The sequence below is a fragment of the Xenopus laevis genome, chromosome 1L, assembly GCF_017654675.1.
Source record: "Xenopus laevis strain J_2021 chromosome 1L, Xenopus_laevis_v10.1, whole genome shotgun sequence".
Classification (NCBI taxonomy): Eukaryota; Metazoa; Chordata; class Amphibia; order Anura; family Pipidae; genus Xenopus; species Xenopus laevis.
This window is the reverse complement of record NC_054371.1, coordinates 19,127,812-19,141,749: the sequence shown is the minus strand read 5'-3', so window position 1 is coordinate 19,141,749 and position 13,938 is coordinate 19,127,812. Positions and strand designations below refer to the sequence as shown.

The window sequence follows — 13,938 nt, the reverse complement described above, 5'->3', positions numbered from 1 at the left end:
TTTCAAAATTAAATATAAAAAAAAACTGTTTGATCTTTTAAAAAACAGATTTCAGTGCACAAGTTTGCTGGAGCAGCACTATTAACTGATGCATTTTAAAAAATACAAGTTTTCCCATGACAGTATCCCTTTAAAGTTAATGGAAAAGCCTGTGCACACATACGATTTCTAAGTAGAGCAGGTTGAAGGAAAAGGCCATACAAGCAACTGTCTCCAAAATTCAGGCCACAAGAGGAACTGCATGAAATCCGAATTTATTCATAAGTGATATGCGGGTGCCTGATGTGCAGGGCTGCTTTCTTATGATTGGTTGTTGCCTTCAGCTCCCTCCAGCCAATGGACCAGCATGGCTGCACAAGCGTATCCCGTAAGCAATAGATATAGGAACATCCCAGCTGACCCCATCTCTGCATTGTGGAGACAAAAGAACATGCTTCACCTCTTTCCTTTCCAGTGGAAGGCCATACCAGTGATTGGATATTACAGTGTTGTATAAAAAAGCTTAGTTAACCAGAGTTATCACTCGTTCGTATTCCAGTGTTCCAACAGTCTCTACATAAATCTGTTTTGCATAATAAAAAACATTTCCAGCCTGAGAGGTTGGCCCTGCAGGAACAATGTTGCTGCTCCCATGGACTGGTATAATCCTCAGCTCTCCGTGCCATGAAGCTGCCTGAATGACTCCATTTGTCAGATCACTGATGTTGGATAATGTCCGAGCACCGTGGTGGGAGAGAAGAGCCTTATGGCTTTGGTCCAAGTTATGGCAACCAAACACAAACAGTCGGGCCACCTTCCTACTCCGTGTACAGCTGCGGAGTGTCACAGAAAGCACAGTGTATCCCTCCACTGAGGTCCCTAACGACACCTTCTTTCGCCAAAGTCCGGAGCACTTTCTTCTCTTTGGTTACATCGTGCATAGGCTGTCCGTTCATGGCATTCATGCAGAGGTTATCATAGTAGTGCAAGGAAGCTTCAGGCTGGCGCAGATCATAGCCAAAACCAGCGAGGCTCACTTCATCACACAGGTGCGTGGCCAGAATAACCGCCGTCAAACCTATCGTTGGCACGTTCTGCAAGAACAGATGGAAAACCAGTGTTAGGACTCAGCACAGTGCAAGGGAAGGTGCTTCTTTATTTTTCATATAATTTATAACAATTAAAACACATAGTTATTCTTTATATCTACCTATTATTTCTGCATATTTGTTGGATCTACTCACTTTGCCAGAAAAAAAAATACAGCAATGAAATATTTTTAAAAAACGGGGAAACTAATGAACAAAGGTCCCAAAGGCATAACATGTTGATAGTGAGACTTTCTTCAGCCTGCAGTCAGCCTTCTCTGTGTTCCTCATGGATTTATATTGCACACTGCTTGGAACAGGAGGATAATGATGATAAAGCAACAAGTGTATTTTTTAGTTGTAATATTGGTGTGTAGGTGCATCTCAGGTCATTTTGCCTGGTCATGTGCTTTCAGAAAGAGCCAGCACTTTAGGATGGAACTGCTTTCTGACAGGCTGTTGTTTCTCCTACTCAATGTAACTGATTGTGTCGCAGTGGGATCTGGATTTTACTATTGAGTGTTGTTCTTAGATCTACCAGGCAGCTGTTATCTTGTGTTAGGGAGCTGGTTATCTGGTTACCTTCCCATTGTTCTGTTTTTAGGCTGCTGCCCCCCCCCCTCTTTCTGAAAGCACATGACCAGGCAAAATGACCTGAGATGCACCTACACACCAATATTACAACTAAAAAATACACTTGTTGCTTTATCATCATTATCCTCCTGTTCCAAGCAGTGTGCAATATAAATCCATGAGGAACACAGAGAAAGGGAGTGGGGCGATATCACTCCAACTTGCAGTACAGCAGTAAAGAGTGATTGAAGTTTATCAGAGCACAAGTCACATGACTGGGGACAGTTGGGAAACTGACAATATGTCTAGCCCCATGTCAGATTTTAAAATTAAATATAAAAAAATCTGTTTGCTCTTTTGAGAAATGGATTTCAGCGAAAAAGTCTGCTGGAGCAGCACTATTAACTGATGCGTTTTGAAAAATGTTTCCCATGACAGTATCCCTTAAATCACCTGAATTCCAACAGTGCAGATTTATCAAGGGTCGAAGTGAAAATTCAAGTTAATTTTTTTTTAATTTCAAACTATTTTTTGTGTACTTAGACTAGGGAATAGTCCAAATTCGATTCAAATTTGAAAAAAATTCGAATATCGACATTTATCATGTACTGTCTCTTTAAAAATTCGACTTCGACCATTCTCCATCTAAAACCTGCCGAATTGCTGTTTTAGCCTATGGCGGACCTCCTAGAACCTATTAGGATTCAATTGGTGAAAGATCAAATCCAATACGATGTTACTTCGATTCGTACGATTCGAATTCGAAGGAAAACGGCCTATTCACTCCAAAAAAAGTTTTAAGAGATTTCGGTTTGTCTTTTTTTATTCGCATTTTGAAGTTTTTCTTATTCGAAAATTCGACCTATGATAAATCTACCCCTAAATCATACAAACACTACACAGCATATTTAAAGGAACAACCGCCAATGAGCAAATGAAATTTCCTTAACAAAAACCAATTACATGTTACATCATTAACCAGTGCCCCAGACTCCATATTGGTACTCTCCAAATAGCAGTGCACCTAAACCTCCTCCTACACTTTGGTCAGTTCAAAACCCCTTGAGACCTTTTTTGTCTTTGTTGCAAATGTCTTTTTATGCCTTAGCATAGCAGAACTACTATCCTTAGAGTTCTACAAGAGGAGGAAGTAAACAAGTGAGCAAATACTAAAATTAGATACACTATTACACCACTGATTGGCCAAGGGTTCTTGGGGTCTTCTTGGTTATCTCTCACACTTTGCAATTCCTTTAGGCATTAACACTTGCATATTGTTTGCAAATAAGTAAAAAGTTAGATTCTGGAAATACACAAAGCTTAAACACAGAGAGTAGCTATAGTCATAAAACGCACAAAATGTCTATACTTTGGTTCAGTCTAATCAGCTGATTCCAGTGTAATGGCTAATTCTCACTTCTAAAGCTGGGCAATAACCTGCCAATAAAATCCTACCAACCATGTGCCACAGCCCTAAGTGAATGCATTACTGTCCAATTTAAAACATGGTTCTGGCTGAATATTAAGTACATGTATGGGACCTGTTATCCAGAATGCTCGGGACCTGGGGTTTTCCAGATAACAGATCTTTCCGTAATTTGGATCTTTATACCTTAAAAGGATACTGTCATGGGAAAAAATTTTTTTCAAAACGCATCGGTCAATAGTGCTGCTCCAGCAGAATTCTGCACTGAAATCCATTTCTCAAAAGAGCAAACAGATTTTTTATATTCAATTTTGAAATCTGACATGGGGCTAGACATATTGTCAATTTCCCAGCTGTCCCAAGTCATGTGACTTGTGCTCTGATAAACTTCAATCACTCTTTACTGCTGTACTGCAAGTTGGAGTGATATCACCCCTCTCCCTTTCCCCCCAGCAGCCAAACAAAAGAACAATGGGAAGGTAACCAGATAGCAGCTCCCTAACACAAGATAACAGCTGCCTGGTAGATCTAAGAACAACACTCAATAGTAAAAAGCCATGTCTCACTGAGACACATTCAGTTACATTGAGAAGGAAAAACAGCAGCCTGCCAGAAAGCATTTCTCTCCTGAAGTGCAGGCACAAGTCACATGACCAGGGGCAGCTGGAAAATTGACAAAATGTCTAGCCCCATGTCAGATTTCAAAATTGAATATAAAAAAATAAGTTTGCTCTTTTGAGAAATGGATTTCAGTGCAGAATTCTGCTGGAGCAGCACTATTAACTGATGTGTTTTGAAAAAAAACATGTTTTCCGACGACAGTATCCCTTTAAGTCTACTAGAAAATCAAATAAACATTAAATAAACCCAATAGGCTGGTTTTGCTTCCAATAAGGATTAATTATATCTTAGTTGGGATCAAGTACAAGCTACTGTTTTATTATTATTACAGAAAATCATTTATATAAATTTGGATTATTTGAATAAAATGGATGACCTTTCCATAATTAGATCTTATGGTCCCCATAGACGCGACGATTCTTCTTGCCGAAAGACCGATTTTAGGGAAGTCCGACCAATCCTTTGAAATTATCGTGCGGTTAGTGGTATTCGAACGATCGTACATCTTACGATTTTTCGGCCGACATCTGTCAGGAAATTGATCGGCCAGATCAAAAAATCTTTGTCGGTCCCAGTGCAATGTATCTATGTTTGCAGGGCCAAGCAGGCAGCTCCCCTTTGTTTTCCTGCCAAATTGGTCTTTTTAGTTGATGGTAAATTCGTACGATCATTCCGAGAAGATCGTGGTCTCACGATCAGGATCTGATCTTTTAAAAATCTTTACATCTATGGCCAGCTTTAGTTTGGATCAAGTACAATGTACTGTTTCATTATTATTATTAGGGATGCACCAAATCCAGGATTCGGTTTGGGATTCGGCCAGGATTTGGCCTTTTTCAGCAGGATTCGTATTCGGCTGAACCGAATCCGATCCTCATTTACATATGCAAATTAGGGGCGGGAGGAAATGGTGTGACCTTTTGTCTCATAACAAATAAGTAAAAAATGTTTCCCCTTCCCACCCCTAATTTGCATATGCAAAATAGGATTCGGATTCGGTATTCAGCCAAATCTTTCGCGAAGGATTCGGGGGTTCGGGCCAAATCCAAAATAGTGGATTCGGTGCATCCCTAATTATTATAGAGAAAAAGGAAATCATTTGTAAAAGTTTTCATTATTTGGATAAAATGGAGTCTATGGGAAGCAGCCTTTCTGTAATTCTGAGCTTTCTGTATAACAGGTTTCCGGATAATTATACATGTATTATGCAAAATGTAACTTTCTCTCGCCCTTAAAACATTGTGTCCCTAAACTGTATCATGTTCCCTGTGACTGTGCCCTGAATCACACATCATATAACACACACACTGCTGAAACTAAGCTCCAAGGAAACAGACATCACGTCCTTTTTCAGTGTTTGGGCAGTGGTTTGTGTGGTTTTCCTTCTCTTTTCTGTTAACACCACATAATATGACATTCTGAGCGAGAGCCCCGTCTGCTTGCCTATTAATAGCCAAAAACCACAGCTTTTTCTATTAATGGGGAAAGCACAGCATCATGTTAGCAATAGAAAAATGTAAAGGTGATACATTATGGGGGTTATTTATCAAAGGACGAGTTTGTGAGGTTTTTTTCTACTTAGAATAAACTTATAACTCGAACGTTTGCTTATTTATGAAAAAACCCAAATGGAAAAAACATGCAATGCAATGGGGGGAAAAACTGTGATACCTCGAATATATTTCGTTTATAGGCAAAAAAAAAAACCTTGAATTGAGTTTTCGAGCGCAGACCAGAGGAAAAAAACAGAAATTCATGAAGGCAAAAACATCTTCAAATGGTTAAAGGGACCTTTAATTACTATTTACTAATTACTAAACTACCATTGACTTCTACGTGGCCTTGACAGATTTTAGGAGTATTTTCGGATTCGGGGCTTTTAGCAGCTTCAGGACATAATACATCTCGTCTATTATCAAAATTCAAGTTTTAATTTTCCCGAGAAAATTTAAATTTTTTTAGTGAAAACCCTCAAAAAACTTGACAGATTGAATGGATTGAGTTTTCCAGCGCAGACCAGAGGAAAAAAAACAGAAATTCATGAAGGCAAAAACATTTTCAAATGGTTAAAGGGACAATTTTTTTAGTGAAACCCCTCAAAAAAATGAAATTTTCGAGAAAACTTGACAGTTGATAAATAATCCCCTATATGGCCAAAAGTATCCGGGCAACCTGGCTAAAACTGTGTGCCCTCACTGTCGAGTTCATGGGAAAATTATTCAGCCGCACCCAAACCTCACTTCATCATACACAACACTCATAAAGCCATTGTGTGGAAATGTTGAATAATGAATCACACTTAGTCATCTGTCAGTCTGACAAATGAGTTTGGGATGCCAGGAGAACACTGCCGACCTGAATACAAAATGCTGACTGCAGTGGTGCAACTCTTTTGGGCCAAGGGACCTGCTTCCTCTATAGTTACACCACTGGGACAGAACACATGGCATCCCTCAGTCAGATGAAAAGCCAGTTAAAGGAACAGTTCAGTATAAAAATAAAACTGGGAAAATAAATAGGCTGTGCAAAATAAAAAATGTTTCTAATATAGTTAGTTAGCCAAAAATGTAATGTATAAAGGCTGGAGTGACTGGATGTGTAACATAATAGCCAGAACACTACTTCCTGCTTTTCAGCTATCTTGGTTCCACTGATTGGTTACCAGGCAGTAACCAATCAGTGACTTGAGGGGGGTCACATGGGTCATAACTGTTGCTTTTGTATCTGAGCTGAATGCTGAGGATCAATTGCAAACTCACTGAACAGTTATGTCCCACGTGGCCCCCCTCAAAGGAGAACTAAACCCTTAAAATAAATAAGGCTAAAATACCATATTTTATATAGTGAACTTACTGCACCAGCCTAAAGTTTCAGCTTGTCAATAGCAGCAATGATCCAGGACTTCAAACTTGTCACAGGGGGTCACCATCTTGGAAAGTGTCTGTGACACTCACATGCTCAGTGGGCTCTGATTGGCTGTTGAGAAGCTAAGCTTAGGGCTCGTCACTAATTATCCAGCAGAAAATGAGCTTCCCTGGCTGTAATATAAGCTGATGCTACAGGTTTGCTGATTATTCAATTCTGATGCTAATTGCACTGGTTTCTGTGCTGCCATGTAGTAATTATCTGTATTAATTACTAATCAGCCTTATATTGTGACATTTCTATTCTATGTGTACTGTATATTGTGAGTGGGTCCCTAAGCTCAGTAAGTGACAGCAGCACAGAGCATGTGCAGTGAATCAGCAGAAAAGAAGATGGGGAGCTACTGGGGCATCTTTGGAGACACAGATCTTTACTGCTAAAGGGCTGTGGTTGCCTTGGGCTGGTACAGACGCCCAAAACATCATGTACAACATTTCTAGTTACTTCTTTAGTTAAGCTTTAGTTCTCCTTTAAAGTCACTGACTAACTCAGAGTTAGAGAGCTGAAAAGCAGGAAGCAGTGTTCTGTTCTGTTATTTTAGACATCAAGTCACTCCAGCCTTTATACATTACATTTTTGGCAAACTATCTATATTGGAGACATTTTTTATTTTGCACAGTCTATCTATTTACCCAGTTTTATTTTTATACTGAACTGTTCCTTTAAATGGTTTGTTATGCTTTTCAGCTTACTCGCATGAAACACATGAGAAGTGCTACATATGTGCCATCAGTCTTTTTCTTGCGTGATTCCCAGGGACACCGATCCCCTATCATTGACACAATTGAAGTCATTGCAACATTTTTCTTTTTTAAATTTCCTTTTTTATGTTCATCGCCCTGTTCCTGAATATGTCAAAGAAAGCAGTACCTTGTCCCAGCCCAGCCATCTTCTCTGAGGTGCAGGGTATTCCAAGATGTCAAACGCTGTCTCTTTTATAATAAGAGGGTTTAGGATACGAAACTGGCTGGAATTCAGTGGAATTTTATCTGTCACCTTCTTCCAGAAAAATAACCGGTTCCACGCAGACTAGAAGGCAAAAAAAAAAAAGCAACAAAATTGTGTTATTTAGATTTCTTTTGGATCACAGTCTGATTGGAAAGAGCCAAAGATGGAATTATATATAGCCAAGAACATGTACAGTAGAACCTCAATTTTACATCCCCTGATTTTAAGTTTTCCCTCATTTTACATTGTTGTTTTGTGGTCCCACCTATATATTATGCATAATACATTTCCCTCATTTTACATTTTCTTGGATTTTAATGAAGGTGAATTGCCCTTTAGGGTAAGGGCACACCTGGTGATTTGGGGTGATTTAGTGCCATGCCGCAGGCGTTTTTTCATTATAGCTGGCGGAAGACAGGGGAAAGCCGTTCGGGGAGATTATTCGCCCCAAAGAAGAGGCGATTAGTCGCCAGGCAACTAAATCTCCACGTACCGCCAGGTGTGTGTGAGTCTAAAGGTGGCCATACACGAGCAGATAATGCTGCCGATATCGGTCGTTTAGACCGATTTGACAGCTAGGGGCACATTTACTTAGGGTCGAATATCGAGGGTTAATTAACCCTCGATATTCGACTGTCAAAGTTAAATCCGCAATTCGTTCGATTGAACGATCGAAGGAAAATCCATCGATCGAACGAAATTCCTTAGATCAAAAAAAGCTTAGAAAGTCTACGGGGACCTTCCCCATAGGCTAACATTGAGGTTCGTTAGGTTTTAGGTGGCGAAGTAGGGGGTCGAAAGTTTTTTTTAAAGAGACAGTACTTCGACTGTCGAATGGTCGAATAGTTGAACGATTTTTAGTTTGAATCGTTCGAGTCGAAGTTGTAGTCGAAGGTCAAAGTAGCCAATTCGATGGTCAAAGTAGCCAAAAAAAACCATTCGAAATTCGAATATTTTTTATTCTATTCCTTCACTCGAGCTAAGAAAATGTGCCCCCAATCTGCCCGTGTATGGAGGCTTTCCAACGAGTCTTTCCGATCGATATCTGGACATGATATCGATTGGGAAGGTTTGATTTTTCTCCCGACCGACCCGTCGGAGCCCATTGCGCTTCATAATCCGATCGTTTGGCCATTGGGCGGAACGTTCAGATTACTCCCGATATAGCCCTGCCGTTAGTGGCATATCGGGGAAAAGATCCGCTCGTGTGGCGATGTCGCCAAACGAGCGGATCTTATAGTGTATGGCCACCTTTACTTCTCCAAAGAGACCTGTTATCTTATATTGTTACAATTACTTATTTGCTTATCTCAAAATTGTTCCAAAGTATCTTATCTGCAGCTGTGGCTGTTCTGGGCTCTCCAATTAAGTTAGAAACTTTGTTTATTTTTCTGGCTGTTCAGGGCAGAGAAAAACAGGATTTTCCAGTACAAAAGAGGGATTGTGGGTTGAGTTGTTAAAAGAGGGACTGTCCCTCTAAAAATGGGACAGTTGGGAGGTATGCCAACCTTATATTCCTTTCTCACATATACATCTACTATTGCCCAGTGCCTGTGTCCTATTCTGTATCAAATCAAGCTCTCGCTAACAATGCAGCCCATTGTGCTGCCAGTCACGCATGAAATATATACATAATTTTTTTTTTTTTTTGCAAGGTTGGCAAATCTGCAGTGGCCTTCACTTATACACGTCTTTCCTATTGCAGCAAAAAATAAACAAATCAATACTGCTCCGTACCAGCTTTTGGTTCTTTAGCACTGCCTCCAGCCACCTGAAATCTACATGTTTGAAGAGCACCGTGACAAAGAGACTGCTGTGTAAGTATTCCTGCTCCGACACAGGGGCACCTTCTGGATAAGTCATCCGAATGGTTGTCTTGTTCCCGACATCTTGTGCATATCCTTGCACAGGTGCATTGTTTAACCTGGAAAGACAGGTTTGTAAGGGATACTTCTACACTTGGTTTGCAGATAAAGGAGGTGCCCTTTTGTTAGATCGCTATAAATAAAAGTAAAATATTTAAAGCTTGTGTAAAGCAGACAATGCCTGTGCCCAAATGTGCTTCTACTAGTGCTGGGGATTGGCACCAAGGCAGGGTCGGACTGGGCTGGTGGGACACTTCGAAAAACCCCAGTGGGCCTCGCCCATTGTGGGCCCTGCCTGGGGAGGGGGGTCCAAGGAGGCAATGGGGGGTTGAAGCTGGGGCAGGGGGCCTGATGGTGTGGGGCCCTGAGATGCAGCCCCAGTCCGAAGCTGCACTAAGGCAGGCAATGCTACCTCTGGGTATTGTGTTTGCTACATCCGATATTGTGGGTAAAATAACTGATTAACGAGGTGCTTCACCTTTAAGGTAACTTTTATTATGTTCTAGAAAGGCCAATTCTAAGCAACTTTTCAATTGGTCTTCATTATTTATTTTTTTATAGTTTTATAGTTATTTGCCTTTTTCTTCTGACTCTCTGCTGCTTTCAAATGGGCGTCGCTGACCCCTTCTAAAAAAACAAATGCTCTGTAAGGCTACAAATGTATTGTTATTGCTACTTTTTATTATTCATCCTATTCAGGCCGATTCATATTCCAGTCTCTTATTCAATGCATGGTCGCTAGGGTCATTTGGACCCTAGTTACCAGATTGCTTAAGGTGCAAATTGAAGAGCTGCTGAATAAAATGATAAAACATTCATTAACAAAAAAATTGCAAACTGTCTCAGGAAGGGCCCACCTGAGTGAGTCACATGTAACAGATACCCTAACCTAACCGGGTCTGAAGTAAACAGGGTATTAATGATTTTAGGGTAGGGTAAATTTATAGGGCATCTGGCTTTTGTCCCACAGGAGCCGGTCAGTACATGGCAACCTTTAGGGTCTGGCCACGCCGGCAGATTCGGGGAGATTAGTAGCCAGGCGACTATTCTTCGCAGCGAATAATCTTCCTGGTCTGCCTTGCCCTGCCTTCCGCCGGCTAAAATGTAAATCGCCTGGGGGCAGGCACACGGAGCGCTTCGCAGTAACGTAACTGGAGGGGGGCAGGCCCTGGTGCGGGACGTAAAGCTGGGCCCCCCTCCATACAAGATTATCTAGCCGGAAATCACCCGCTGCCAGTGCGCAAGCTGCCGGGGGCCCTGAGGGGTGCGGGCCCTGGCCCAATCGCACCCCCTGCTCCCCTGGTAGTTCCACCGCTGGTGCTTTGTTTTCCGAAGATGCACGAAATTTCCTCATGAAACAATTATGGGTGACTTCGGAAAATGAAGCTCCCCGTGTGCCTGCCCCCAGGCCCGGGAAGAAGAGGAGATTTGTCACCTGGCTACTAATCTCCCCGAATCTGCCCGTGTGGCCAGACCCTTAAATTACACATTTAAAATGTTTCACCCAGCATATTTAAGACGAAAGCAAATGCTCAGTACCCCATGTCATTGTCATGAATGGAAAGAGACTGTTGTCCAGTTGGCCAAAGCAATCATTATAAGCGGGCGCCACTTTCATATATGATGATATGATGCATGGATTCCATGGTACTGTAGTGACCCTTTAGTGACAAGCTTTAGGATGCAACAAGATGGTACCTGATAACAACATCATACTGGTCAATCTCCTGTCCAAGGTCCAGCCCATGAAGGATCCCACCACTTCCGATGACAATACACCTCTTGCAGTGTTTGGATTGTAATCCCTTGGGCAGGCCGTCTTCTGGCATCATTTCCAACAGGTCCCCGAGTTGATCAACATAATGGCGGAAGCCAAACGGAGGCCCGTGTTTATATAGGGATTCGTTGAGGCTTTTATCCTTCTTCATGAAACTAGACAAGTTCTTGGTGTATTTACTACTAAACAACCGTTCCATTTGGGTCCTGGCAAAGGCAGGTCTGCACTGGGCTTGCAGCACATCTCTGGCAAATGTCTTTGCTCTCTGAAGAAGGAGACACAAAGCAAATCAGTCACATACACAAAGAACAGAGGCCCGGAGCACTCTCCTAAAAGCCCCCTTGTCTACAGTGTGGGGTAATATACACAAGGCACTGATTGCAAGATAACACAAGCTGCATTCATACCAAAAGGAGAATACAACATGCCATTGTACGCCAAGCCAACCCCTGGCACATTCTCATAAGCTTGAACATAATCATAAAAATAAATTGGCTGCCTTAAATGGTTGGCATTATAATGGGACAATGCAAGATATAAATCTAAGTTAAAGGAACACTAAACTTTTTCTTGAATAGGATCTCTTTGTATTTGTCTAATAGAAGTATCAAGAGAAATGTAATGAAGGTATAATCCTATTACAGAGCATCCCTTTTATTTTATAAAGGCGTTTCTAGATGCATAGGCTGGTGTATCCTGCTGCTTTTACATAACACATGGAGGAGAAATTCCATACTTAGAGGCCGCACAAAAAAAGAGGCTGGGGCACAGACCAGGGCTATAGACAGACACCCCAGTAATATTACAGGTGCTCCATCCAAGAAGAATCCCTTGTTAGCTCCATGAGCAACGTGTCTGTCAGCCACTGAAAGCTGAAGGTCAAGTGCAGCCCCAGGTCTAGTGCAGTGTGAGCTGACTGATACCAGGTGCACCTGCCGTCTAGGGGAAGGGGAAATACAAGACAGGCAACTATTAGGCTAAGACACGCCTGGTTAATTAGAGAGCCGAGGAATGTGCATTTAGATACAAGGACAGCGTGTGAGTATAAGAACAGAGACACACGATCAGATTCGGGGAGATTATTTGCCCGGTGACAAATCTCCTTTTCTTCTGGGCGACTAATCTCCCAGAACTGCCTTCCCGCCGGCTAGAATCTAAATCGCCTGTGGGACGGCACTCGGAGCGGTTAGTTTTCAGAAGCTGCTTGAAGTTTCCTCGTGAGGCAACTTCGGGCGACTTCGGAAAACAAAGTGCTCTGAGTGCCGTCCCGCCGGAGAATCTCCCAGAATCTGACCACGTGTCTCTGCCCTTAATCCTATTCTCTCTCTTTGACCTTTATGCACTGAAAAACCTTGACTTCCAAAGTTTTCCTTTTATTTTGCAGACCCCATTATTTATATCATATGATATACATATAGAAACAATAGAATTCTACCTGTATCTGACGATTCAGCACTAACAATGGCCAATGTTCCGGTGCCTTCAAAGGCAAATCAAAATTTTCCAGCCCAATGAACGAGCCGACCAATATCCAAGTCTTCTGCCGATATCAGTCGGCTCGTCTCCCACCATACGCTCCCCGAATATCGTAAAACAATGAGTTTCGTATGATAATATCGGTGCATGTATAGCCACTAGGGATGCACTGAATCCACTATTTTGGATTTGGCCGAACCCCCGAATCCTAATTTGCATATGCAAATTAGGGGTGGTAAGGGGAAACATTTTTTGTTTCCTTGTTTTCTGACAAAAAGTCACATGAGTTCCCTCCCCTTAATTTGCATATGCAAATCCGAATCCTGCTGAAAAAGGCCGAATCCTGGCCGAATCCCGAACCGAATCTTGGATTCGGTGCATCTCTAATAGCCACATTAATTCCCATACTCGTTCTACCTACTTCACTTACTGGTCGAATGCTGTTAGACTGAAAGTCTAACATTGGTTTGTATTGGTTAGTGTTAAACGGGTGACCTTTCAATTCGTCTTCATTTTTTCTTTTTCATAGTTTTATAATTATTTGCTACTTCTGATTCTTTCCAGCTTTCAAACGACTAACTGACCCCCATCTAAAAAAACTAATTAGCTGTAGGGCTACATATTTAAAGTTATTGCCACTTTTGATGACTCATATTTCTGTTCCGGCCCTCTCCTATTCATCAGTCCATAGTTGCTAGGGTAATTTGGACCCTAGCAACCAGATTGCTGAAATTGCTGGAGAGCTGCTGCATAAAAAGCTAAATAACATTAAAAAACCACAAATAAAAAATGAAAACCAATTGCAAATTGTCTCAGAATATCACTTTCTACATCATACTAAAAGTTAATTGAAAGGTGAACAACCCCTTTAAAGTAACATGTCACTGTCTGAGACTGCACGTCATTGTTTTCAGTGTAGCCAGCCACATGGACTGATATAGGTTTAAAATGTAACTTGTGTTTAGCCAAGCCACTACTGGCAGCAGCTGCAATCCAAATTAACTTGAGCCTTATAGGCCATTGCATTTTTCTGAGCATTAGTACATAAATCCCTAGAGCCCTCCACTGTCCTTTGAAGCTTTGCTGCATCCAGGCAATTAATTCTACAGCAACATAATGCTACATAATCACCTCTTTGACCATCAAAAAGAAGTTCAATTTGCAGTAGTCCTTGTCATAGGATAGGAGTGACTGAGGCAAGAAGCAGAGCTCTGGTGCCTGTAATGTGGATATTTGGGGAGGGGGGACATGGAGCAACAA

General features: G+C 41.6%; 1 protein-coding gene across 6 annotated transcripts in view; it reads right to left on the bottom strand.

Annotated features, from left to right (window-relative positions):
- Positions 1–239: 239 nt before the first annotated feature.
- st3gal5.L (ST3 beta-galactoside alpha-2,3-sialyltransferase 5 L homeolog) overlaps positions 240–13,938 on the bottom strand; it is a 60,283-nt gene continuing 46,584 nt past the window's right edge. For all 6 annotated transcript variants that reach the window (XM_041587509.1, XM_041587507.1, XM_041587501.1 and 3 more), the window contains 4 exons: positions 11,124–11,467; positions 9,298–9,484; positions 7,483–7,641; positions 240–1,073 (listed from right to left, as the gene is read on the bottom strand). In XM_041587509.1, coding sequence (XP_041443443.1) covers positions 798–1,073; positions 7,483–7,641; positions 9,298–9,484; positions 11,124–11,401 — 900 coding nt within the window. In that variant the 5' untranslated portion in view covers positions 11,402–11,467 and the 3' untranslated portion in view covers positions 240–797. The remainder of the gene's footprint in view (positions 1,074–7,482; positions 7,642–9,297; positions 9,485–11,123; positions 11,468–13,938) is intronic.